This window comes from Fusarium subglutinans, assembly GCF_013396075.1.
Source record: "Fusarium subglutinans strain NRRL 66333 chromosome Unknown NRRL66333_c0000018, whole genome shotgun sequence".
Classification (NCBI taxonomy): Eukaryota; Fungi; Ascomycota; class Sordariomycetes; order Hypocreales; family Nectriaceae; genus Fusarium; species Fusarium subglutinans.
The window spans coordinates 428,853-453,649 of record NW_023502081.1 but is presented as its reverse complement, the minus strand read 5'-3'; the positions used below and the strand labels follow the sequence as shown (position 1 = coordinate 453,649).

The window sequence follows — 24,797 nt, the reverse complement described above, 5'->3', positions numbered from 1 at the left end:
TACAAGACCAGTTCTATACCCGCGCATATCACAGCATGCTTCGCTCAAGGTCAAACTCATCATACTCCCTGCAAGACCTATCTACTCGTCCCCCATCCCTTCGCCCTTCTCAGACATCGGATGGAAACGCAAGGCCCCGAAACAGCAACACCTCCGCGCGTGGAGATGTCGCCGCTGCGCCGCAGAATGAGGAGGAGGAGCAGAGGTCGAGGCTGGGGAGGTTCTGGCACGAGTATGTGAGCTGTGAGGTTGACTTTTCGGCGTCGAGGGATCATCTAGGTATGTGCACCGAGGGAAGCTGAGAGGAGATTGGAGGAAGATCTCTGACGGGCATGAGGAAAGGGGTCTTGTGATGTGGGCTTGAGAAATGGGAATGCATACAGGTGTGGTTCGGTTCGTGGGGTGGCTTCTGATGGGGATATAGTTGAGGGTCGTAACAGTACTGACGTGGGGTTATAGCCAACGAGAGAACGTTTCTGGGTTATCTTCGCACATCAGTCGCAATGTCAATGGTTGGAACGTTGGTTGCGCAGCTGTTTTCACTGCAGCACGAGGGCCAACATCAGGCATTTGGATACTTCGTCACGGGGAAGCCTTTGGCGATGACTTGTTATTCCTTCTCGATTGGGACGATACTTCTCGGTGCTGTGCGGACTTGGAGACATCAACGGACTATGATGGGTGGGAAGGCGTTGGTTGGAGGGTTTGAGCTTCACCTTTTGGGGTTATGCAGCATGTTGGTATGTATCACTGAGGGGTTGTGTGATGGGTGACTAACGTGTTTAGCTTATGCTGGTCTTCTTTTCTTTTCTTCTTGCTATTGATGTTGTTAAGGACAAGGAGGTTATACCTACTGCAACTCCTTAGTTGACGACATCGACGCAGTACACAGAAGAAGAAGCTTGAGAAAACAAGGCATACATCCAGAAACTGTTTACATTAAGTCTAGGCACAAACAAACAAGCCTACAGGTAAGTCCTTCTCATCTCATCTTCATACACTCTTGCTCTTGGCTATCCTCTTCTTGCCACTTCGCTTCTTGGGGTCCTTGTGAATGCGAGCCCTGTCCTTACGCCTATGCATTGTTAGCCCAATACTAATGGAACAGTAGGGCACATACCCAGATCGTTTGGCAGAGTTTCGATACTTGATCAAAGCCTCCTTGTATTCCTCTGTATCGTCACTGGCTGGCTGCGCGGCATCTGACAGAAGGAGGTCAGACACAGTCTTTGAGTCGACGGCTATCTTGTCTCCCACTTCGACGTCTGGGCCTGTCGTTGTTGGTTGATGGTCTGTAGTCTTGGGGCCTTCGATAGGCTGGAGGACAGGAGTGCTTGGAACCTTTTGTTCAAGTTTTTGCGGGGTGTTGACAATATCCCAGCTTGAAGCTTCCGGTGACAGAGATATGTTCTCCGGTTCAGAGGTCTGTCTCCCTTGAGATAGGATCGCATCGAGCCTTATCAACCTAGCTTCGAGGCTCTCGCCGCACCGAAGATATACATCTATTGGTGCCACGACAGACGATGACGAGGAGGTACTAGGTATAGGAAGGGTACATCCATGTCCTGCGTTGGGATCATGGCGGTCTTGGATCTTTTGACTCTCGAGAGGAGCGAGGGTGTTCCTTGAAGGATCAGGATTGTCCCTGTTCTCAATGGTTAGTCCCCATCAACAAACAAAGCTGCCAACATACCGCTCATAAGCACTCTCCTCCAGAGAAATACTACTATCCCGTCTCGACACACCGTTGACTCTCTCAGTCGACTCACAAGAGCCACCAACACCAGACAAGAGATGATGCATGGTAACTTAACCGACACAAACAAAGTAAGGAAAACCGTTTGCAAAGGAAGGGGACCAGCTGACTAGTTATAAGGGCCTTCCAATAACAGCCAAGCACCAAAGGATCCTCCCGTTACCGACAGAGGGGAACCAGACCCGACCATCTGGGACGGACTCGAGGTGCTGGTCCCAACAGGATGGGACCCGTCCCATGCACCGGAATCACATCCGCGACCGGGGCGACGAGCGAACCCGCGAGGTTGGTTCACAGGGGGGTACAGATGAGGAGGGGGCTTGAAACTGCAATTCTTGGCTGACGATCATCTAACCTTGGACAATCTGGTATTTAATCTGAATCCCCCCAAAAGAATTGAAGCGGTGAGACGGAGGAATCGACCATGTTAAGCAGCTTCAGCATTACACAGTCTGTATCGTGAGAGTGAGAGATTTGGGGGCCGAGTTCATGTATGCTGTCACCTTCCTCGTACAGCCTGCAGAACCGACCTGTCGGTAAAAGGGGGTTCTCCTCTCTATCCGTACCGCCAGCCTGGTAGGGCGCAACCACACCAATTTACAGGATATGTGACGTTATTGGTTGTGCTGGTGTTGGTTGGCAACACCGCTGTTTCAGGCTTTCACATGTGGAGAGGGAGAGTGTCTGTGCAAAAGGACCTTGAAATAACAAATTAGGTATGTTTGCTTATTTGGGGAGTTGGAGTCAGGTTGTGATGTGATGTAGTTATTTATGATTCATGTTAAGGGGTGTTGTGTGATTGACGTGCAGCAGTCTTGGGCTTGGCTTATATGAGTTGACGAGATATTGGATGATGATACAATTGATTCAATATGAGTAGACACCTTATGCTTAGTCTTTGACAGTAAACTCGTTCAATTGACCTCAATTATTCATTCCAACCCAGTCTTAACGATAATCCCTCTTCTCCCCATCTTCAACTTGACCACTCTCTCCCCTGCATCCCAGCTGCACAATCCCTGCTCCTCGGTTGGGGGCCTCAAAGTTAATCAACCATCCCCCAGCCCTCGCCAGCTGAAGCCTCCCCTCCCTTCACCACTCCCCAATATCAGAGGAGTCCAAGCCCTTGGACTTGCAGTACTTATCAATGTCCGCATATCGCCCGGAAGTCATCTCAAGATGCCATCGTACATCTTCCACTAGTGACAGTGGTAAAGCGGGAGCCCCAACTTCTGCATTCTCACATTTCTGGCTGTAGTTGCGGTCATATACCTGCCAAAACCCCGTTCAGTCAACGATGAGGAAGCTGGGGGGATGAGTCGATACGTACTGTGAACATTAATCTGAGATCTTTTATCTTTTTTGCTAGTCTCCCTTTTTCCTGTTTAGAGAGGGCGTTTGAACAGGCGAGCGTCGGGGCATCAAGGGCCTGCATTGCTTTCTCGCATTTTTCAGCAATCTAACACCATATTAGTATCTACCACTCCCATCTCCAAACAATCACGAGCACTCTCACCTTGGGAAAATAATTGAGTAGATCAAAACACGAATCCCTAGACTACAACTCTCAGCAACCATCTCCAAACCAGCACATCATTCATCTTACATAAGGACCCTCCAGCGTAAGAATTCCATTTGACGCTCTCGCCACAGCTACCTGCACGCTCAACGCCCCAAAATTAAGCCGTTCCTCATACGGAACCTTTGGCCTTGTCGTCTCAAACATGAAATCCTCAAGTGTTTCGGTGATAATCCGATGGGGTGAGATGAACTCTTCTCTCGCTTTCTTTTCTTCCTTTGATGGCGCTTTCCAACCTGGGGGAGGCCTTCTATATTTGCTGGTACCATAATGTTTCTCATCCCCCCCAGGTAAGCCGGGAGGCCAGGTCTCAGGTTTGCTCCTGCATGCGATCGCTGCGTCGAGGCTGAGGATGGACAGAACGTGGGCGAGTTTCATGGTGAGGGAGAGCGTGGAAGTTGTACCTTGATGTTGGAGGATGGGACATGGCTGGGCTTTTGTAGCTGGCAAGGCGATTCGCATTCACGTACATAATGGCAAAATAATGGTACTTAGGAAGTGGTATGTCTGTTCATCGCCCATCTCATTGACGCTCAGAGGCTTCGTTCCTGGAGTGATCCGTCATGAACCTGGCATAAAGTACCAGATAGACTTCAGCCCTCGGCCAAACGCAACGCCACAGGCAATATCTCCCGCCAAGTAATTGGTCATGAAGGCTGAGAAGTCAAGTCAGCAGCAGGCATCAAGACATGAGCAAAGGGTGAATGCGCTCGTGGTCTTCCTCTGGCTGGATGTCACCAAAGCAACGAACAAAGCCAGCATTTCGTATACAGATCAAAACAACACTCACTCAAAGTCAATCACACCATGTACCAACTCAATCTCTTCGCTATTTGTAGCTACCATAAACCCCTCATCAACGCCAACCGAAATGCCCAGAGCAAAGCAACCGCTAAAAACATGCCCATGAATGCAATCTGATTTTATATATGCAAGAAACAACCGCTAACACAGTAACATCTCATAGCTCGTCCCGAGGCACGTCAAGGTTAGGGAGCCGCATCGACCACCATCTTGGACCGACAGGAAGACCGACCCAAACTCTGTAAAGACGCGAGACTTCTGATGTAAAAACACGGTACCTGCTACTGTTAGACTTTGCGTACACGGCTTGGCGGGAGAAAGGTATAAACTTACAGTGCCTTGGGCGTGCGCATCCATCCCTTAATAATGATCTTGATAGCAGCCTTGAATTGGGCAAACTCGAACGCAACGTGTGCCATCGTGCTGTCGTCCTTGGGACCCCTCTGTCGCAGCTCGATAAACTCCCTAACAGCGTCGTCCATCTGGGGGTTCTCCTCAGCCTCCATCTCAAACTTCTTGTTGAACTTCTCGTTCTTGGCAAGTTCCTCAAGACCCTCCTGCTCCTTCTCCGCAAAGACCTTCTCCTCCATCATCTGCTGAAACTGGCCAATGTTGTAGAGAGAGCTGCTGATGCGAGCGTAGGTGTTGAAGAGAGCGACTAGCTCGGTGCGCTGGAGGTAAGGAACGTCGTCGCTGTTGTTATCGAGCTCGAAAAGAATCTTGAGAGCGGTACCGTAGCCAGCGGTTTGGAGCTTGCCCCAGAGACGGCACTTGTCGCAGCCAACACAGTCCATGAGACGGCTGACGTTACGGAAGCGGTTGCGGAAGTCCTCCTTCAGAGATGGTCCTTCGCCATTGACAAACATCAGGCTCTCGTCGAATATTTGAGGGACACTGGCAGCTTTCTCGGTGACCTCAAGGACCTTGGCGCGAGTGGCAGCATCCTCAGAAGCATCTCCCATACAAAACTTATAGTCCTTCTTCTGGAGATAAGGTCCAACCTTGGCGATAGCACGTGTCATGAGCGCATAGTTGAAGTAGACGTTTCCAATGCGATCAGGGAATTTGTGTAGACGGTGTTCGTAGCAGGACAGGTTAGGGCTCCACTCGCCAGTAGTCTGGTTCAGGAAGTCCCAGCAAAGATGAGTGCTGATACTGGCGTGCATACCGGACATGACACGGTAGAACACACGCTTCTCAAGACACTCATCGTCGACCTCGAAGCCTGTGTTTGCGACAAACGGGGTATTGGGGTTCTCCTGACGGCGCTCCTCAAGCTGAGCTTGGCGACCCGCTGCATCGAGGATCTGCTTGAAATCTTGAGCAGCAGGACCGCGGTTCCATCCAGACAGGCCGAGATCGGCAGACTTGGGGAAGGAACTCTTCTGGAAACAATTCTCTCTGTAAACGGCGTCCCAGACCTGCTTGGCCCCATCGCCTGCATATCCAGTGAATCGCTCCGGGTTTCGAACCAAGCTCACGTAATCGCCCTTTGAGCTCGCGCTCTCGTCCTCAGGAACACAGTAATCTCGCTCGTCGCACTCATCATCATACTCAAAGACACAGCTCTCGCCGACATTCTCGCCGAGACTACCTCCAAGAGGTCGCTGAGGATGCTGGCGCTGCGCCTTCTTCCCCGGATGCTTAGCACGAGGACCCTCGAGCTTACCAAGTGTATGCGCACGCCAGATCTCCGGGATATCCTCCTCGTTGTCCAGCGTCTCGACCGCACATCCAATGTTTCCGCACATGCCATTTTCGTCGTTCCAGAAGGGACATTTCTTGTGAAAGAGGTTCACTCGGTAGTGCGAGAAGAAGTCGGTGTTGTGGGTGAGGTCGTCGACGGCGGGTTTGGTCAGGGAGTTCAGTTTATCGAGAGTCGCATACGAAGCGCAGGCATCGCCAACGATTGACTTGGGCGAGATCTAGAGACGTGTTAACGATGGCTTGCACAGTGGCGTGAGTGGCGATAACGTACATGGCATTCATCACTAGAGCTCTCGCAAGAACCGGGTGCAGCCCAGAGGGCAAACACAGAAAGATAGAATAGTCTGCTCGCAGACTTCATTGTCGCTGAAGGAGCTCAAGCGACGAGCCGGAGCGTAGGTGTCAGATTGTGTGTAACGAAAGATAAAGTATGACAAATCCCCGACACTACAATCGCCAACGAGTGAAAGGCGATAGTAAAAAAGTAATATGAAGAAAGAAGAGAATGTTCCGTCTTCAAAGCCGTCGTTTTGATGTAGGTAAAGAAGAAGCGACGTATGAAAGTAAGCCAGCGGCAGGTAAAGTAGACTAAAGTGGGTTGACGGCTTCGGCGGGCAGCGATGGACACTTTTCCTAAAGAGGAATGGACGCAATTGAGTCGAACGGTACCTGTAATTCAATGGAACAAGCGACGTTGCGAGTAAACTCAGACAAAGGATGAACTAATTCATGGACTGAGAAGTAGCTTGAGGCGGAGGATTTATAAATAACTTGCTCGTGTGCCATATGCAGACAGACACATTGAAAGATGACACGCTGGCTGTTGATGTACGTAGGTATCGACCAGCCTACATGCAGAAATGCTCCGACTTCCGTGAGGCGAAGTAGAATTGATCTAGAACTCTACCGAATTGTCTCTTCTCACCAAACATCTTATTCACTCAATAAGCTTCTGTCACAGAGCTACGATATGCCTCTGCATTTGCCACTACCAAAGGCGCACTATCTATACAAGTTGAAACAGTCGCGCAGCATCAACAAACCCAGAATACTCTCTCCCTGGACTTCAATTGTATGCATAATCTTAGTGTAACGGTGTAAGTGAAATCTGTCCAAAACCACCAATTACAAAGCATGTCGCCGATCTGAGCTGATTTGAAAGCATCCTAGCGGATTTAGGACAGCTTTCGGACCAAAAACATCAGACGATCTGCCGGGCGGTGGCTTCTGGATCAGCTCACCTTTCAGGGAGCATTATCGTATTCCATTGAATATACAGTATCTAAATAAGGAGCCATAACTCCGGAGTCACAACATTCCCCATCCAACCAAGACCCTCATATGACATCCTCCCTCCCTTTGTTTTTCCCACTCGCTGTTTCACAATTGTGGCGCATTTACATCCATGGCTCTGGAAAACTAGCCATGATTCACGGATCATCGACCGAAACGCCACAACTCGACTTAGAGGCCGTCATCCACAGACCTTCATAGGTACAGTAAACCCATCGTTTTGTTTACCTATTATTATGCGATGCTGTATCGTCCGTCTCCGTGTACTTCTGCACCCAGCCTCCATCACAAAGCCCATTTTTTTGTCCCATCATGCGCTTGTAGAAGGGGTATCACTGAGCAAATCCTTCTTCTCTCTTCCCCCTCCTCCAAAAAAAAGTGTAGCCCCAAATCAGAGACATTCAACAAATAAAACACGTTTAGAAACAACAACCAGCAAACCACTTGTCGACCCAACCAAGCCCAAACACCCACGCGCGACGCGTTTCCGGATCGTTCCCAGATCCAACTCCGTATTAAAACGTTCCCCCACGTCTTGGTCGCTAGGGTTTGGCGGATCCAATTCTCAACTCCCATCATCCGTAGCCCATCCACTCTGTCATGCAAACTCCCCCATTGCCCTGCCGCTTGGACGACAACTCAGTGTCTGTGTCATACACAGACTTCGGAACCAGGAGACTGGTATGTCGTCTCCCTTTACATCTCGACAGGGTATCGCATATCATAGCATAGGTATAACAAGCCCGAGGCCTGCTACCGACTGGATGAACGAGGACGTTGCGAACTTGATGAACCAATAAGTCTCTTTTTGCTTCTCTCTCTTTATATCTCAACGTGAACGTGCAAACCGTAAAATCGTGAGCCGACGTGGAAACCTCCGTCTGAGCTTGAGTATGGCACCGACAAAAGGGTGCTGTGCAGTAAATATGTATGGTACATTGGGGGAAATCTGAGTCGTGCGTCTAGCCGGTTACTGGGGAGGTTGGAAGTTGAGCGGTCGCCTAAGTTCACGTTAGCCATCCGGAGGCATCCAAGGTAAGTCCCAGCATTGGGATTGCCATGAAAACATACTTGAACAGGAGGATGTGCGGTTCTGGCTCATGGACCTCGTAGTGTTCCCATCCTAGACTCTTCACGGTTGTTAGTCTTGATTGCTGGTAATCTCGTCACCCCCACCAACGATGGAGGCACGTGTTGGCAAGGCCGTGAAGTCGTACCTGAGTAATGCCAAGAGCTCGCCATTCCTCCTCCCACAAGAGCTTGAGAGTACCCTTGGAGGTATCGTGGTAGTCTTTGGGAATAGCCTTGAGCATGGCTTTGGGGAGCTGAACATGACGGTATTCATATTCGCTGTCCGAGTATCGTGCAGAGTAGTGGATCGAGTCGATGAACTCTTCCACGCGGGCGCGCTCCGAGTCTGACAGAGGTCGGGGCGTCTTGTTTCGGCGAGCGGTATCGATGTCGAAAGGCATTTTGGCGGTTGTTTTGTTGCTTGATGAGGGGGGGGAGGGAGAGAGAGCTCGAGGGTGCGGGGAGGGGCACAAGAGCTTTGGCCGATCGATTGGTGCAGTGCGGGTCAAAAAACAGATATCCGCGAATTTCCCCAATGCTTTGCGACGTGAATGCTGTGTCGATTGTGTTTGTTGAACCTTGAACGAGACCGAGTGAATCTGAATCTCTGCGAAATGTTTTGAGAACGGATGTCACGCGAGATCGGCGGGAAGGTAGAATCTTGCAGCGCGAGGCTGGGCTTCTCGGAGGCGGTCAAAGATCTTCCGGGGTAGAAACTTGGATGGAGACGGGGGGAGGGTCCTTTTGTAGAAACCCAGTTTGGGGGGGAAACAGAACGAAGCCGCGCTTCAGAAGCACGAAAAAGTTTTGGTCAAGGTGGAAATAAAAAGAGCCGTGGAAGAAAATCAGAATTGCCTCTTGTGACGAAAAGAGTCAATCGAGATGGAAGAGGATCAGTAAATCCTTGCGGGTAGAAGTGAAAGAGGAAGATGGTGTAGATGGGAAGGAAAAAAAAAGGTGAGGAGGAGAGGAAATAAGGAAAGATTTTGGTGATGGTGTTGAGAGGGTGAACCTGAAATAGAAGGCAAGGCAACCTAATGGATGGGATGGGATAGCACCAACGGCGTGCGTTCACGGAAGGAACCTTGCTTTGATTTGATTTGGTGGTAACCTACGCTTCAGTGGCATCCAGTGGTCAGTGAGTGGTGAAGAGGGGTGCATTGGCTTTGTGTGGCTTGAACAAAGTAAACAAACCATTTATTACCTCCCCCAAGCAACACCAAATAAATCCCCCTCTTTTTGCTTCCCTTCACGAATAACGAACCCTCAAAATAGGCCTCAACTTCAAGCATGATGCCTATTCAGGCAATCAGTGGCTCCTGTCTAATCATGCTGTTTCGCCTAGCCCAAGCATACCTTAGCCTCCACCATGTCTCTCATGTTGCTTCCCTTAAGCAGTGTAGTTTGGAGATGTTGATCAACCAGTCATGGTTTTTGTTTACATGAGACCTCGTCCTCTTTTTACATACCCCTCCAATTCAAATGATCGACATCGTTTATTACTCAATCTCACTGACAAGGATGCTCTATCCAGGGGACCTAGCTACGACCGTTGAAGTTGGGGGCCGTGAATAATACAAGCCCACGAGTGCGTGCGTGCATTTCCGGGACTTTCCCATTGCCGTTGCCCAGCCTCAATCACATGAAATATGAAATGGGGTCCGTGCGTTACCTGCTTCTAATAACCAATGTATCTTGTGAAGCTATTCAAACTCAATCAATGGTGCAGTCTCCAAGACACTAATGCAGATAGCCAAGATGATAGTGAAATAGTTTCAACTGACATTTTCCCTTCTCCCTAACAAGCTGAAAAGTCATGAAACTCCCACACTTGGCTCCAACACAGTCTCATTCTCATCCCTCAAGTCCTCTTCTGTCCAGTGTCGAAGCTAGCACTCATATCATGTTGTAGCAATGGCCTCATCTCGCATTCCGTCATGCCCAGCTGGTGTATCCTCTTCTCAGCTTGAGACCCTCCCTTGCTTGTCTTTTCAAGAGCCGAATGTCACGTCATGTCAATATGCACCATGTCACGTTGTGCTGCGACTTATCCGGGCATCCGGTCTTGTTTTGCGTCGCTTGCTTAGAATCCGCAGACACCCGATTCGCATCTTGCTTTTTCTCGATTGCCTGTAGAACACCATGTATCCAATTGATCCTCGGTAGCCTGGAGCAACCCGAAACTTCATGACCCCAATCTTTTAGAATGATAACCGAGTCCAAGTGATCCCGAGACAATACGCCCGTTTCACCGGGGCGAGCAATCCGGCATACTTTTGTACCCATGACTCCGTCTGCTCTGACTTCGGTTTCTGTTGGTTCTCTCGATATAAATAACGTATGACTTTTGTAAACTGCAATCGATGATGACATGGAACCAGCTATGTCATGGCTTGAGAAAAGAAGGTCGCTTCAAAGATCCTCCGCTCCGGCCAGTCTCCCGCAGTGCAATGTGATGCACGGCATTTCCAATCTTGACCTTGATGCCAGCAACGCTAATCTCCCATTTCCGGATGTCATCAAACTTGGGTTGTCTGAACAATCGCAGTGTCTTGAGTGACATCTCATCCGCTGGTAGGTGAAAGGTCCAGCCAATGGATATATGGAATGCATCTCCCACTGGCTCATTGGCTTTCCCTTGGTATAACGGGGGTTGTCCGTAATGTGTTGCAACCGTGTTACTCTTTGTCAACAATGAAGCGAGCTCTGGGTTCAACGGTTTGACTCCATCCTTGCTATCGGGAGGAGACTTGGGACCACTGGCGACACGAAGGATGAGAAACGTGCGATCAGAATCTGGTGATCTGTACCACGCGAGCCCTTGTGGTCGAACAACAAAGGGAGCGATGCCACTGTTATCGATGGTTTCTGTGATCTTGTCCAAGAACTCATCCTTGTTCCCTGTGGTAAGGGATAGCGGCCGAGACAGACTGATGTGAAGGGGTAGAGGTGATCCCAGGTCGCTTGTCAGGAAGTTATAAAGCTTGATCTCACTTGACACTTCCTTCTCGATGTCAGCCATGAGGCTCGTCAACAGGGCATGCTGTTTTGTTGAGGGATGCCCTGAAGAAAGTCAGCTTTGCATGGATTGAAGTTGAGATGGCATCAGACACTCACATTCGATGTAAACATGACTGGGCCAGTTACCAACTACATGAGGAACTTGGCGCTTCCTCCCATGATGCAGACTCGGATCATCAAAGACACTCTGTCGAACGGTAGAGGCATATAGGTCATGAAAGGTATCGGGCAACGGTGGCATAGACGAAGCGTCCGCATCTTTGCTCACGGAGCGAACATCTCCATCTGTACTCCGGGAGGAGTGGGTCGCGATGCCGTCAACTCCCTTATGGCGTTTGACACGGTGAGAATCGGAACCGGAGCTCTCGTCGTCGGACCCTGAGGAATAATCGACGAGGGCCATTGATTCAAGCCCGATAGTCCGTGTCTTAGGTTTATGTACGTCATACAGACGTAATCTTTTGGTGTTTTCTTTATCTCCAGATTGAGAGCGGATAATCGGCCTTTCGTGGGTTGTCTGAATTGTGTTTGGTCTTTTTACGCGGCAATTATTCCCGGTGAGTGGGGCGAGGTGAACGGGTGACGACGATGGGGTCTGATGGCGTCGTTCACCTTAGTACATACTTTCTGGCTGAATTGTCTGCCGTGCCTAAGTCATTTTGGTTATGTATAATGCAACGGAAAGATCCGATGTCCGGGATGCCGGGTATCTGGATGTATTTGCTGGTGATCCGCGTATAGATAGATGCAGGGTAGCAATGGGACGTCATGGTAGATAAAATACGTCAGGTCTGGACCCAAGCAAGCAGAGTTTCTTGGCCGAGATATCCAGACATCGGACGATCTGGTAAGGTGCCATTGAAAAAGGTACAAACCTTGAGGCTAAAAATACGAAGCTGAGGGTGTAGAGCAGATGCAACTCTGCTGGTGTGTTTGAAATCACAAGGATGAAAGAATTGACCATATAAACTCTGCGATAAGAATGTCAAAGCTTCGACCCTTGATACACTCTTGGAAGATAATTATGGGCTTTTTATAGCCTGTATTTCAATTGCAGATGACGGCATTGCATTGATCAATGCAATGCTGTAAAGAGGTAGCAGTCTGTGATATCTTCCATTGTCGGACTGGACTCGTCTTCCCCGCCGGCCTGATCGAGGTGGCCAAGGCGGGGTCCGCCAGCTGTCATCCGTTACTTTTAGCCTTTGAAACACCAACGGCAAGCCATTCCATTGGAGAGGAGACCATCAATCACCTGTCGGGCTAAAAAGTCCCTACAAGCAGTAGCGAGCTCGTTGGGCGAAGACCCTTTTTAGACAAGGTTTGCCTGCAGTGACCGAGATGCTGGCCAGGTACAGACGGGGTCTGATGCATCAGGTGACTGATCAAATGGCGAGGTTCCCTTGACTGTTTGTTTGACAGCTGGCATTCCATCATTTCGTCTTCTTCATGCTATTCCTATATCTACTCCACTGCTAAGCCTTTTAGTCTATCCTGATGGACGCGCGTTGAGGCTTCAAAACCTCGTGTAGCTGACGTCGTCTCAAACCATTACTTCCGAGTGTGCCGCGATTGGGAGAGTAAAGTTGAGCGAGGCCGATCGACCGAGCCTTGCGCAAGAGACACTAATTGACATTTGACATTTGACATTTGACATTTGACATTTGACATTGACGTGCGGGACCGAATTGAGTGTGACTGCTCTGGCCCCTCCTCCATGATTTCTAGCTTCTCTACTGCCCAAGATGGAAACAGGAGAGGAACGGTTCTACTGGGAAAGTCCCTGATCCGTTTGAAGAGGCGTCAATAGCGTTGAGCCAGAAAGCGGATGGAGCGGCTGAAGTCTGAATGGCGTGGGCAAGTTCATGTCCAAGGTGCTATTTGGGATCACGAGGGGGACGGGAAGTGCCCCTCCCCGCTAAATGATGCGCTACGGTGCCCCCCAATGAGACTCTGAATGGGCGCATGATGGATTGGATTGGAGGGGACCAGACCGAGACCGAGACCGCTCAGACTCAGAGATCTACAACCCTACCCTACCTTACCTCGCTTTCTTTGCCTTGTACCTGCCGTACCTGTCCTGTACCTTACGTAGGTAGGTAGCTAAGAAAAAAAAAAGAAGGGCTCTTTTCTCTTTGGGTTGTCTCGAAAGGATTAGGCTGTGCATGAGGTGCTGTGCCTTCTGTTGTTGATAAATGAGCTGCATCTCCCCCCACCTCGTTTGTCCCGGTCCCTTGTCTCTTCTCCCCCAAACTTTGTCTCTTATACCGAAACACAATAAATCAATCAGTCAATCACTTTGATACGTCGCATTTACAATCAAAATCGATCCCGACAACAACCAAGCGAACTCGCATTACACTATTAGCCAGAATCACAAGTCGCAGCCATCTCTTTCGGATACAATTTACTCGTAGACGCCATCGCATCGTTTCTTGCACTCAATCACCATTGTCGTCGTCCCGCCTCGACTCTCGACTCAACAAACCCGACGACTCTTTCGCAGGGAACCAAACAATTCCCCAGACTCATCTCTTCCTTCTAAAGCAGTCGCCACAATGAAGGAGGATTCAAGCGACAAGCAATGGGTAAGTTCCTGGACCCTTACCTGAGCTAGGATGTCAACGTCCATCATGCCCCGGTCTTTTCCTCTTCTGTTTCTTGGTCAGGGCCGATCACTTTCTGTCTGCTTCTCCCCAACGTCATCCCAAGCCTGCCAATGATGGAACAACGTCACGCCAGGGCCCCAGCGAGGAGAGGACCCTTTATCGCCGTATTTGTTGCGTCAATGCAGATCCCTGCATCGGGCTCCAATCTTGACGTTGCTTGGCTGTTTTCTTGGTGTTTGCCAAGTAGACGACCAAGCAACTTTATTCCTACGTGCTAAGCTAAGCTAGCTGTACCACAGCCCAGCGGTCCACGCAAGCCTGATGACGTTCTAAAAGGCAGACCACGTACATAGACACAATATCTTTGCGCAATCACTCACTCTCTTCAACCTTTTATCTACCATTTTCTTCATCGCAAACATTCTAACTCAATTGCATAGGCCAAGGCTTACATTCTTGATCCATTGAACGGTATTGAACCAAACCAAGACACCGGCATCGGCGCATCTCACAGTCTTGCTGCTCAACTTCAAAACATTTCTCTTGAAGGCTCAAGTTCAAACTCGAACTCGAACTCAAACAGAGACCGCTCTCCCGAAAGAAAGCACAGACACACATCAAGCCATTCGAGTCAAAGACATCGCCAGGGCAGCTATCCTACTCCGCCAACATCTGCCAGCCCGACTCGTGACAGCTTCCACTCCTCAAACCCTTTCTCCGACGCTGCAGCTGCGCGCCGTCAATCTTCAGCTCCATCAGTGACTGTATCTCCCCCGGATTCTCCCCCAGGTCCATCTGATACTCGTCGTGACCCATTCACTTCCTCTGTCAATCGGTCAGCCAGCGCTAGAGTTCCGCCCTCGCGTAATCGACCTCAAGTTTCACACAATCGCAGCTTCAGTGCCAGCAACTGTGGAGTTTCGCGTCAACGCTCACTGATTCAACGATACCCAGGCGACATGTCTCACCGACCTCTCGACATCCTTAGAAAGGAGGCTCGCGCAGCCGACCGCGCCCCCCATCTGCGTCGCAAGCAAATGCCCATGACAGACACAATCGATGCTCTGGATACCATTGGCGGGATGTATCATCATGGCGGCCCGTATGACGCCACTCTGGCAAGCCGTAACCGCAACAAGAAGTACTCTCCCGTTGCTGCTGTTGAAGACTCGAATCGAGAAGCTCTTCGTGCTACTCCCAGAGAAAACATTCAAGATGCTCTGCTCAAAAAGATGCCTCTCCAAGGCACTGCTGATATTCCCAGCGGCGAGAGGGACTTTAGCGGCAACACCATAGACTATGAAGAAGGTGCTGATCTCATGAGGGAGCCTGACGCTGTTGGTGGCGCATACAAGCGTTGGGATGGTATTGTAAGTGACATTTCTATGATGCGATCATTGAACAATTGCTGACCTGAATAGCAATACCACCCCGATGACCTCAAGGGCAAGGGCGAACCCTCTTACACATACGAGAAGGACCTCAAGGAGCAAAAGCGTTTCCGCCGAGGTGAACCCGCCGAGTACGAGCTTTCATCAAACATGCGAGGCAGCAGACGTCCACCTTTCAGCCACAACCGCAGCTTCAGCGAGAACCCACGAACAACACCTGAATTCTCAAACGGCACTGACATTCGCCGCAACAACTCAACAGGCAAACACCGTCTGAGCGATGGCATTCGACGACGTTTCGGCAGCATGCGACGCAAGAAGGTAGAGGTCGAGTAGATGCCTCCAACTTAGTGTGATATTTTTATTCTTGTGATTATAGCTTGGTTTGGTATTGGCGTTTTCTTTCTGGGATTTATCTGTACGGGAGATGGCTTCTTATTCTTGGGCGACTAGTGACGACAGAGATTAGTCAAGACTTGATGGGACAGGCGCTATAGGATATAGGATTTGGTTATGGCCTGTTCAGATTTATGGAAGAAACAGACTTGGGAAAACAAAAGTCGTTTACTACTCATTTTTTTGTTCTTTTCTTGGGCTTGTAGATGGGTCTCAGCATGTATACAGTTGTGTTTGTACTGCCACTCCTTGAAAAGACACTTTTGACATTCACACACGAACATTTGTGACGATGCCAGTGAGAGCCTGTATTGACCGTGATACTCAATTCTTGTAGACAAACAACTCTCACCGCCTGCAAAGGTATCCTTGCAATACTATGCATCCATTGAAGCTATATATTAACCAACCACTTTCTGACTTTTGTCAAAGATATCTAGAAATACGACAACCCACTCCATCCCAGAACACCCTCAAGCTCCTCCCTCAACTCCTCAACACCATCATAACCCCCCTTACCCGCAATCTCCGCTCTCTTCGCAGCACCAAGCTCCGCCCACCTCGCCAAAACAGCACCGTCCACAATCGCCCTTCCACCAGCTGCCTCTACGCCTACAGGTCGTATACCATCGGGTAACCTATGCGCTTTGGCGTTCAATCCGCCGTGTGGTGTAAGTGCGGGGAGAAGTTGGTTTGTCACTGATAAGAGACGACGGTATGTTGTCTCCGGGAGGGGAACGAGCGTTGATAGGTGGCCGGATGAAGAGGCGAGGAGGAGAATGTGTGGAGGGTCTTGGGGAGAGGGGTGGGAGGGTGGTAGGGTTCGCGGGAGGAGGAGTGTTGTTGAGGGGGGGTTGGGGGAGACGGAGAATGAGGTTCTATGGAGGAGGAGATGGCCCTGAAGAGATTTAGGATCTGTAGTTTGTTAGTATCGCAAGCATCAGGGGAGAGGAGAGGGAGAGGACTCACGCTCGGGGTTAAAGTCGAGGATATGTAAATCACCATCCGCATCCGCCGCAACAATAGCCAAATCTTCACCATCCGGCAGGAAATCCGCCACCAGAACCGGTAACCGGCCATGGCTCTTACCCAAGACCTTGAAAGTATACGGCTCCTCAGTATATCCCGCAAACCAAACCCCCTTGAACACATCAGCCATAAGACACAACCCCGTACGCGGCAGTTCCCTCGCAGTAGATACGTGGCAGCTCATGTCGAGGAAAGCAACAGGTAAAAGGGACCCGTCCTCCTTCAGACCGCGCACCATGCACTTTTGCCCCTGCGCGACGAGCATGAGGCCTTGGGTGCCAATCTCAGAAATGGCTGTTACGCCGCCGCGGGGAATGTCTTCGCGCGCGATGGCTTTGAGACGCTTGTTGGTTTCTGGCCTGCCGGGCTCGGGGATGACGGTCACGATGTCGAAGACGTGGACGCGCCCGCGGATGGGGAGGTCTTCACCCTTTGAGACGGCTGTGCCGACCGTGACGAGGAAGCGACGCTCCTTTGTATCTTCTGAGACTTCGAGGTGCAGTGTTTTCATGCACTCGATGGATTCGCAGGATTCAAGCTCGACTTCGTGGATGACGGTCCAACTCACTGGGCTGATGAGCTTGAGAACACCCCGGGGCATGGTTGGTGGGAAAGTGAGTGTTTCCTTGGCCCATTCTTTGTGATAATCGTCGTCTTTGGGGAGTTCGAAGGGTTCGCTTATCATGCAGCCTGCGATGTATGCACCTGTTGGTTGATGATATGCGATGCCGCGAACATCAGCGCCCAGAGGGACTTTCTTGACTGAGACACCAAGCTCGGTAAAGTTGGTATCTGGTGGGAGTTGGGTCACTCGTGCGATGCCCTTGTCATCGGCGTAGATGAAGCCGCGATCACAGCCCTCGGTATGGAAGGTGCTCATACCGCGGACGCCGAGGCCTTGAAGACCGATGACGCGGGGGATACTCTTGCTGGACTTTATGACGAAGCTTGGTGAAGGGCCGGCGAGGAAGACGGTGCTGTAACCGTTGACGTTTGCGCATGAGCGGAGAGGTACGAAGCGTGGCTGTTCGACGTCATCTTGCTCTGTCTCCACGGGTATAGTGGCTAATGTTGTGTTGGAAGTCTTTTTGAAGGAGAGGGTGGCGGAGAGACTGGTTTCGCCTTCTCTGACATGGCGAAGAGGTTCGTAGATTGTGAGATCATCGGTTTGGTTGCGTAGCTGGTCATGTTAGAGAAGTTCAGTGAGGGTAAAGAAGAACTCACGATGAGGTACGGAGATTGAGAGGTGGTGTCGCCGAGATCAGCGACAAGAATCTCGCGGAGGTTCTCTTTTGCTAGACCGCGTCGCAAGGTGTAGTCTGCTGAAAGATGAGGAGGCACGTAACAGAGACCTTCAGCAACGTAAACGGGCTTGGAGAGATCAGGGAGTGCGTAAACCTGTTCAGTCAGTAGCTGATATCCAATGGGGAGGATTGGGACTTACATGTAGTGCACCAGTTGAGCTGAGTAAGAACATCATGATTCTCTCAGTCTCTGCGCCCTTATCGCTGGCGTTCGGTTGGAAAGCACCCTTTGTATCCGCATACAGACATCCAGAGTGCCACTTGGTATTCTGCAGAGTCGCATCCATCTTTTCCACTTCCTCAAGCTCATTGTTGCTGTCGATCTGTGCCAACATAAGACTGCTGTCGTCGCGGATGAGTAGGAGGTAAGGATCGGCAATGCTGGCGCTGGTGACTCGGGGTTCAGCGCCGGTTTCTTCATCGAGCATGGGCAAGATTTGAGTAAGACCGAGATCTGGACTTGTCAGTATGTGCGAATGTGATCCAAGCAGGCGACTCACCTCCATCGTAAGATCGAACCTCGGATTTGAGGACTTGAATGATCCTCATCTGTTTGCCCATCGTTCCAGCCTCAATAGTAAAACCCGCCGCTGGGTCAAACTCAGTGTCCTTCAGCGTCTCGAAGCCCGCGCCAGTAAGAGCATACACATCTGATGTCTCATAACCATCAAGATCGACCTTAGCGACTATCATGTACTTGTCATGCTGTCCAAATGTCTCGTACTCGTTACCCATGCCGACGTTTCCACCGAGAGCCTTTGGCATTGGCTTCTTAACAGACATGGTCCAGAAACCCCTTGCCTCTGGAAACTCGAATCTTCCAATGATCTTGGGCTGAATGTTGCGGTTGAGAATGGCCAGTGAACCGGCTTTTCCGCGTCCGACGACACAGGCAAGATGAAGATCCGAAACGACGCCCTGTGACAGAGTTGCCTCTTCGCTATCGGGATGGAACGATATCTTGCCAGCTGTCAAGTCCTTAATCGGGGCGATGCTGAGCAGGGTATCGTGAATGCGAAAGCTCAACTCACCCGCTTTGCCTCCACCATTGAGAGCCTGAGCCGGTTTTGCAGCAGCAGATTCGGTGCCGTACAAATCGTCATCCTCGTCATCTTCATCCTCAAGATCCAGATCATCCATTTCCAGCCCAATATCCGCATCGATAAGCCTCGGCTTTCTTCTCTTTTCCTGTCCCATCTTTCTTGTCCAGCCCAACACCACAGAATCGCCAACTTCACTACCCACAAAGTACGCATTCTTGCCAAGTTTCGACGCTGTCGATGCCCGGCTCTTGATTAGATTGCCCCCGTTCTCATCTGCAACCAGCCTGACGGCAAGACCAGAGACAGTTCTGCCATCGAGCTGGAATGTAACTATTCCAATGCGACCATCGTTGAGAACGAGCAAGAGCTCGCCGTTCTCAATTGACAGTGTCTCAATGATACAGTGCTCCAGTCGTAGATTTAGATCCGCCTGATCTGTCAAGCTGAACGAAGTAATCTGTCGAGCCATTGAGTTCACCGCCACACCATTGGACTTGCCAGACTGATCCACATGAATCAGCTCATTCTCTCCTATCAACAACGAACCGCCAACAGGCGCTGGTAGCGGGATAATCTTGAATAAATCTCGAGGAAGGTCGGTAACGGAAAGAATAGTCGTCGAAGCTCGCTGCTGCAAATCCAACGTAAAGACTTTGTATGTCAGATGATCTTTCTGACCAAGAGAATGCGCTCGCTCTTGGCTAGATGACAGGATACCAAAAGTCGGTTCTCTATACTCATGCAAAAAAGCGAAGTGCACGGGATGAAGCAGACTGGGATCAAGGAGCGGAAGACGGAGGACAAAAGATGGTGTATACGCTGGTTCTAATGTGTCGCTATCTCCATTGGCGACTGTAGTAGACTCCTTGACGGGTCGTGGCCCATCGAGATCCTCATCCCAATCATCCATCTCCAAGTCTTCTTCCGCTTGTCTGAATGGCAGGATCGCGAGGTTGCGCGAGCCGAACTGGAAGGCAGCGCATCGACTGCCGGGGTCGGTTTCGAGGTAATTGGTGTATTCATCAAAAGAAACCTCCCATGGCGCGCCGTGTAGCTCTTCTTTCTCGTAGTAGTGGATGGAGATGGTCTCGAGGTTGCTCTTCTCAGGGTCCCATACAGCCATACATAGCTTCGCAGCTTTGTAGGCAATTAGGAGAGCTTCGCCTCCACATTTCGAATGCTTCGTCTTGACCTTGGCCAAACCCGTGACGGTGCCGGATAGCGGAAGTTCCGTGACAAGAACTAGCTTCGTGAGGTTCGTGCGATCGGTTCGGACAAGCATTGTCTCGCCGCCAAGAAACGAAGACTCGAGGCCATCATCGTCGTTAGCGCGGTGATCAAATTCGGGTTCAGGCTTTGCTGTCTGGGCAGGTTGGTTCTCGGGATCGAATTCGGCGGAGATGGCCTTTGTTGTAAAGATTTGGAGTAGGGAACCTTTTGCGACAACGAGGTTGGTAGCTGTAGCTGAAGTGAGAGAGACAGTCAAGGAGTGTGTTACGGCTGAGGGAGCCGCAAGCTCGGTGTAGGCCTGCATTTCAGCGAGACCATTCTTTTGTAACCGAAAAATTGGTTGTTTTGCTGAGCTCGTTCACGTCGTTCGCGATGTTGCTTTATTGAATGTTTGGCCCAAAAGAGTAGAGCTCAAAGCTCCAAACGGATTATTGACCTCCGTCTTCCGTATCACTCACCCTGGCCCCGGCCTATCGATAAAAGTTAGTCGATGTTCCAGGGGTGAGCTAGCGAGGCAGAGCCATCTCCACTTAGCACAAACGCTAGCGTATACATTGCGTCACGAAAACATCGGCAGCTTCAAGCTCACCTCAAGCTTGACCACTTCTGATCGAAGCCACTGAATCTTGTTTTTCTACGAAACTTGCCTTTCTCTGATTGATCAAAGTTAATCACGTTGCTGCACAGATCGACTCGTTAGCGACGTCACCCTTGGTTTGGGATCGATTGATGTCCTTCGAAATCCCCGAGATCTGCTACTTTAAAAAGAAAAACATCCCCAAGCCACGTCGCGACCCGGTCTAGCGGATTCACTTCGACTTGCTTGTTGATCATCATTTGCAACAACAGTCTTTCACATTAATCCAAAATGGCTCACGCAGGCCTCGTCCAGACCAGTTTGATCTGGGTCGCTTATGCCGTCGCTGTCGTTCTCTGTCTCGCAGCTGCTATCATCACAACATTTACCTGGCAAACGCCCCGCGAACGTTCTACCATCGTCAGCATCGTCGCCATCATCAGCTTGACCTCTCTACTCGCTACAGTTCTACTGCTCCCTGTCGATATTGCTCTCGTCTCTGCGACTGCCTCTGCAACCCTTGGCGCCAAGAAGGACTGGGCTACTCCCGAACGCATCGATAGTATCCTCTACACCCTCAAGGTCGTCTACTATAGCTTGTATAGCTTCGATTCTCTCCTCTGTCTGATTATCATTCCTTTCGCCTACTTCTGGCATGAGGAGTACGATGAAATCGAGGTTGAGGAGGAAGGTCGAACCTTGGGCAGCCGCTTCTTGGCCGCTGCCAAGTACACACTCTTCTTCGTCGCATTTGTCGTTGTTCTATTCTTACTCGGTTTCTTCGTCCCTGCCGCCGGCGACAGCTCCGAGTCGCACTGGGACCTGGACTACTTCAAGAAGCTCGTTGCCCAAAACCATGGCGAAAAAGCGTTGACTTTTGCACTGGGTCTTCTACTCACTCTCGGCACACTGCTCTATGTTGTCTACACCGGCGCTGGCCTTGCCCTTCTCCCCATCTCGTTCATCAAGGCGGCACCTTCAATCTCAGCTCCTCAGCTCCACCAGAATACTGCTTCTCAGCTTGAGCAGAACCGCGAACGCCAGCGACAGATCGAGATGCGTAATGCCGGCAGACAGGAGGGCATGTCTCGAAAGGATCAGCGAGAGCTCGATGCTCTCGTCAGAGAGGAACAGACACTTGTTCGACGTGAAAGACTCGCGGCCGAAGCTCAGGGTGAAGGCCGCAGCAGGGTCTACCAAGCTTGGCTCAAGGTCTGCGCCGTCTTCCGCCCCATCAAGCTTCTCGGTGGAATCTTCCTCCTCCTTTTATCTCTCGTCATCTTCGTATCGATGCTCATCACTGGCATTGACAAGGCCAAGAACTCGGTTTGCAAGCAAAAGTGCGGTTACATCCTTGGCCAGATCCATGTCTTCCAGCCCATGAACTTCATCTTCGTCAAGTCCGCCAAGGCCTTCCCCGTCGACTACATCCTCATGGCTCTTCTGGTCCTTTTCTTCTTCAGTAGCTCCATCTCTGGCATTGCCACAGTGGGTATTCGCTTCCTCTGGGTTCGCATCTTCCAGATTCGCAAGGGCAGAACTGCTCCTCAGGCTCTTCTCATCGCGACTGTCATGTTGGGTCTGATAATCTTGGCCACCAACTACGGTATCGCTATGTTGGTTGCTCCTCAGTACTCTACCTACGGCACGCAGACTTTCTGCGCTAACGAGCCTGAACATCCTGGAGATCAGCCAGACTGCCGAAACCACAAGGACATGATCCATGCTTGCTCAGAAGCGCTGAAGTACAAGCACGCCAAAGACGTCTGCACACCATCGGTCATGTCAACATTCCTCAACCGCATCACAATCACATGGCCCTTTTTCGGTCTCGTCGACTTCTGGGCTCAATTCGCCTTCCTTGGTGTTTTCCTCATCGTCTTCGTCACAGCTCTCTTCCGCACCCCCAAGCTCAATCTTTCTCAGATCGACGAAGAAGCCGAGGCTGACGAGGAAGAGAGTCTCCTCGCATCAACTGGCCGACGATTCGGCGCGACATGGCAGGATGTGCGAGGAAAGCCCAGCAGCTCAGGAAACGAGTCTGCTACCAATGGCAATGGCTCGCAATCCGCTGCTTGAAGTTGGCGTATAAAATAGTATGAGTTGGTTCAGATTGATGCAGGCATCTTTGGTTTGGCACGGCAACACGGTGGTTAGGAGTTTAGTTTCGCAGTATTTGGGTATTTGTTTTAACAGGCAAGGAATGGCAAATGGTAGTGAGGTCTAGCTCGAAATTGAAATGGTTTTATGCTCCCAGCGCTACCTTCTTCTTCTTCTCCTTCTCCTTCTTATCCTTGGTGAACTGCACAGCTTTGTGACTCCTCTCGTCGAAGCCAGCTTGTGGTCCCCGATGCATCTCGTACCAACATCGCGTACAGTAAACGTCATCATCGCACCCTGGACATCGCACCGTTGCGTCCTCTAAACAAACGGTACACCAGCTCTCCACATCGTCATCGGTGTAGTTTGTCCGTGAAGTTAGGCGATTCACCGGTTGACCTGAGGGTTTGGACGTAGGTACGGAGGGAAGGGCGAGGGAATCTTGGTCGGGAGATGGTGCGCGTAGAGCAGCGAGACGGGCGGTTATGTCATCTATGTCTGCGCTCCCAGCACGCTTCGAGGAGGGAATGTCGGCGAGGTCGGAGGGAACATCTGGAAGAGCGATATCGTCTGTTTTGGAGGTAGTTTGTTCAGGTTCAGACTCTGATTCTGGATCGGGGGTTTTGGTCTTTGCGAGGGCTGCTTCGACTTCTGCTTCGTCGCGGAAGCGGGCGATGACTTCATCGACATCTTTATTCATTGCTTCTCCATCTAAATCATCTGAATCGCCCTCCTTCTTATTTCTCTCGTTTTCTGTATCCTTTGGTATTGAGTCTGCGAGTTGCTCAAGAAATGCTTTGACCTGGGCGTCGTCTGGTTCGGGATTAAAGCCTTCTTCGGGTTGTACGTCGCCTAGTAACTCTTCTAGAGTTTGATCGTCTGTTTGGAAGATGGAATCATCTTCTTCGTCTTCAAGTTTGGGGGATTCCTTCCTTGGTGTCTTTTCTGGCTGAGGTGTTGGTTTTGATGGTGGTTGGGCTGTCTTTGGTGCTGTTGCTGGTGTAGGTGCAGGTTCATCGCCACGGTCTCGTAGGGACTTGAGACGAGCTGCTAATGTATCATCTCGAGTTGGCGCCTTTTTGCGCTCAATTAGATCAACTTTGATCCTGATAAAGTGTTAGTTGGGGTAGATATCTGAGGTCTGTAGGTGATGTACTCTGTTGATACTGGCTTGTCTTGGCCTGCGCTGTTGCCTCTAAGGGCGTTTAGACGATCAAGTAGGGACTTGTCGAGATCTTTAGACATAGCTTGTAAGTTCGGTAGGGCTGAGAGTGAGTCTGTATGATGGAGTTATTGTGGGTGAGGTTGTTGATGAGATGTTATGATGAAGCGAAGTGAGCTTCAGATGAGGATCGCGGGGGCGGGGTTGTTTGTGCCCAGGCTTGGCTGAGGAGTTGACTAATTTGAGGCTCAAACTCTGGGCGTTACCGTATATAACGGCCATTCACGTCACGATCTTCTTTATTAAGCGAAAAAGAGCGGACTTGATCAAACATTCAGCCCTATCGCTTACCTTGGGAGTTATAGAAGGACGACATTCACCTTGACGTGGTGTATGTGCGTGACTGCGACAAAACACCTGCCCTCCACTGCAAACATCACATCATATCCAGACACTGCATTTCATTGTTGAAGTGTCTCTGAGGCAGGAGAATACAATACAGTAGATTTTATTCCCTGCCGCGTCAATTGCGATGGAATAAACCTTGCATTGGGTTTCAGTCACTTCAGGAATGGAGTGCATCCTGAAGGATTGTGGTGCCTCTAATACGAGAGGGCTTAGATGAAGATCACCCATCGACTGACGACATACTTACGACTAGTCAAGTTACAAGCCAAGTGAATGCCCTACCAATTATGGCATTGATCGTGCTCAATTGCCCATGC

The 24,797-nt window shown here is 50.4% G+C and overlaps 9 protein-coding genes across 9 annotated transcripts; 3 read left to right on the top strand and 6 right to left on the bottom strand.

Moving 5' to 3' along the window:
* Positions 1–35: 35 nt before the first annotated feature.
* On the top strand, positions 36–709 carry FSUBG_2172 (uncharacterized protein; the record flags this gene model as incomplete). Its single annotated transcript, XM_036679918.1, has 2 exons — positions 36–232; positions 460–709. The coding sequence occupies 2 exons, from the start codon at positions 36–38 to the stop codon at positions 707–709; spliced, it is 447 nt and encodes a 148-aa protein (XP_036542448.1).
* Positions 710–993: 284 nt separating this feature from the next.
* Positions 994–1,803, bottom strand: FSUBG_2171 (uncharacterized protein; the record flags this gene model as incomplete). The annotated part of the gene is made up of 3 exons (XM_036679917.1): positions 994–1,075; positions 1,121–1,645; positions 1,694–1,803. 3 exons carry the CDS (start codon positions 1,801–1,803, stop codon positions 994–996), a joined length of 717 nt encoding a protein of 238 aa, XP_036542447.1.
* Positions 1,804–4,468: 2,665 nt separating this feature from the next.
* Positions 4,469–6,207, bottom strand: FSUBG_2170 (ERO1-like protein; the record flags this gene model as incomplete). Its single annotated transcript, XM_036679916.1, has 2 exons — positions 4,469–6,064; positions 6,118–6,207. The coding sequence occupies 2 exons, from the start codon at positions 6,205–6,207 to the stop codon at positions 4,469–4,471; spliced, it is 1,686 nt and encodes a 561-aa protein (XP_036542446.1).
* Positions 6,208–8,109: 1,902 nt separating this feature from the next.
* FSUBG_2169 (cyclin-dependent kinase regulatory subunit CKS1) lies at positions 8,110–8,611 on the bottom strand (the record flags this gene model as incomplete). Its single annotated transcript, XM_036679914.1, has 3 exons — positions 8,110–8,140; positions 8,211–8,269; positions 8,357–8,611. The coding sequence occupies 3 exons, from the start codon at positions 8,609–8,611 to the stop codon at positions 8,110–8,112; spliced, it is 345 nt and encodes a 114-aa protein (XP_036542445.1).
* Positions 8,612–10,596: 1,985 nt separating this feature from the next.
* Positions 10,597–11,634, bottom strand: FSUBG_2168 (snrna phosphodiesterase; the record flags this gene model as incomplete). The annotated part of the gene is made up of 2 exons (XM_036679913.1): positions 10,597–11,273; positions 11,328–11,634. The coding sequence occupies 2 exons, from the start codon at positions 11,632–11,634 to the stop codon at positions 10,597–10,599; spliced, it is 984 nt and encodes a 327-aa protein (XP_036542444.1).
* A 2,155-nt stretch (positions 11,635–13,789) lies between these two features.
* Positions 13,790–15,567, top strand: FSUBG_2167 (uncharacterized protein; the record flags this gene model as incomplete). The annotated part of the gene is made up of 3 exons (XM_036679912.1): positions 13,790–13,819; positions 14,281–15,210; positions 15,262–15,567. 3 exons carry the CDS (start codon positions 13,790–13,792, stop codon positions 15,565–15,567), a joined length of 1,266 nt encoding a protein of 421 aa, XP_036542443.1.
* A 496-nt stretch (positions 15,568–16,063) lies between these two features.
* FSUBG_2166 (pre-mRNA 3'-end processing factor CF II) lies at positions 16,064–20,537 on the bottom strand (the record flags this gene model as incomplete). Its single annotated transcript, XM_036679911.1, has 5 exons — positions 16,064–16,542; positions 16,597–17,836; positions 17,881–18,054; positions 18,101–18,414; positions 18,461–20,537. The coding sequence occupies 5 exons, from the start codon at positions 20,535–20,537 to the stop codon at positions 16,064–16,066; spliced, it is 4,284 nt and encodes a 1,427-aa protein (XP_036542442.1).
* A 564-nt stretch (positions 20,538–21,101) lies between these two features.
* Positions 21,102–22,889, top strand: FSUBG_2165 (lysosomal cobalamin transporter; the record flags this gene model as incomplete). Its single annotated transcript, XM_036679910.1, has 1 exon — positions 21,102–22,889. The coding sequence occupies one exon, from the start codon at positions 21,102–21,104 to the stop codon at positions 22,887–22,889; it is 1,788 nt and encodes a 595-aa protein (XP_036542441.1).
* Positions 22,890–23,055: 166 nt separating this feature from the next.
* Positions 23,056–24,155, bottom strand: FSUBG_2164 (zinc finger FYVE domain protein; the record flags this gene model as incomplete). Its single annotated transcript, XM_036679909.1, has 2 exons — positions 23,056–24,016; positions 24,067–24,155. 2 exons carry the CDS (start codon positions 24,153–24,155, stop codon positions 23,056–23,058), a joined length of 1,050 nt encoding a protein of 349 aa, XP_036542440.1.
* Between the last annotated feature and the right edge of the window lie 642 nt (positions 24,156–24,797).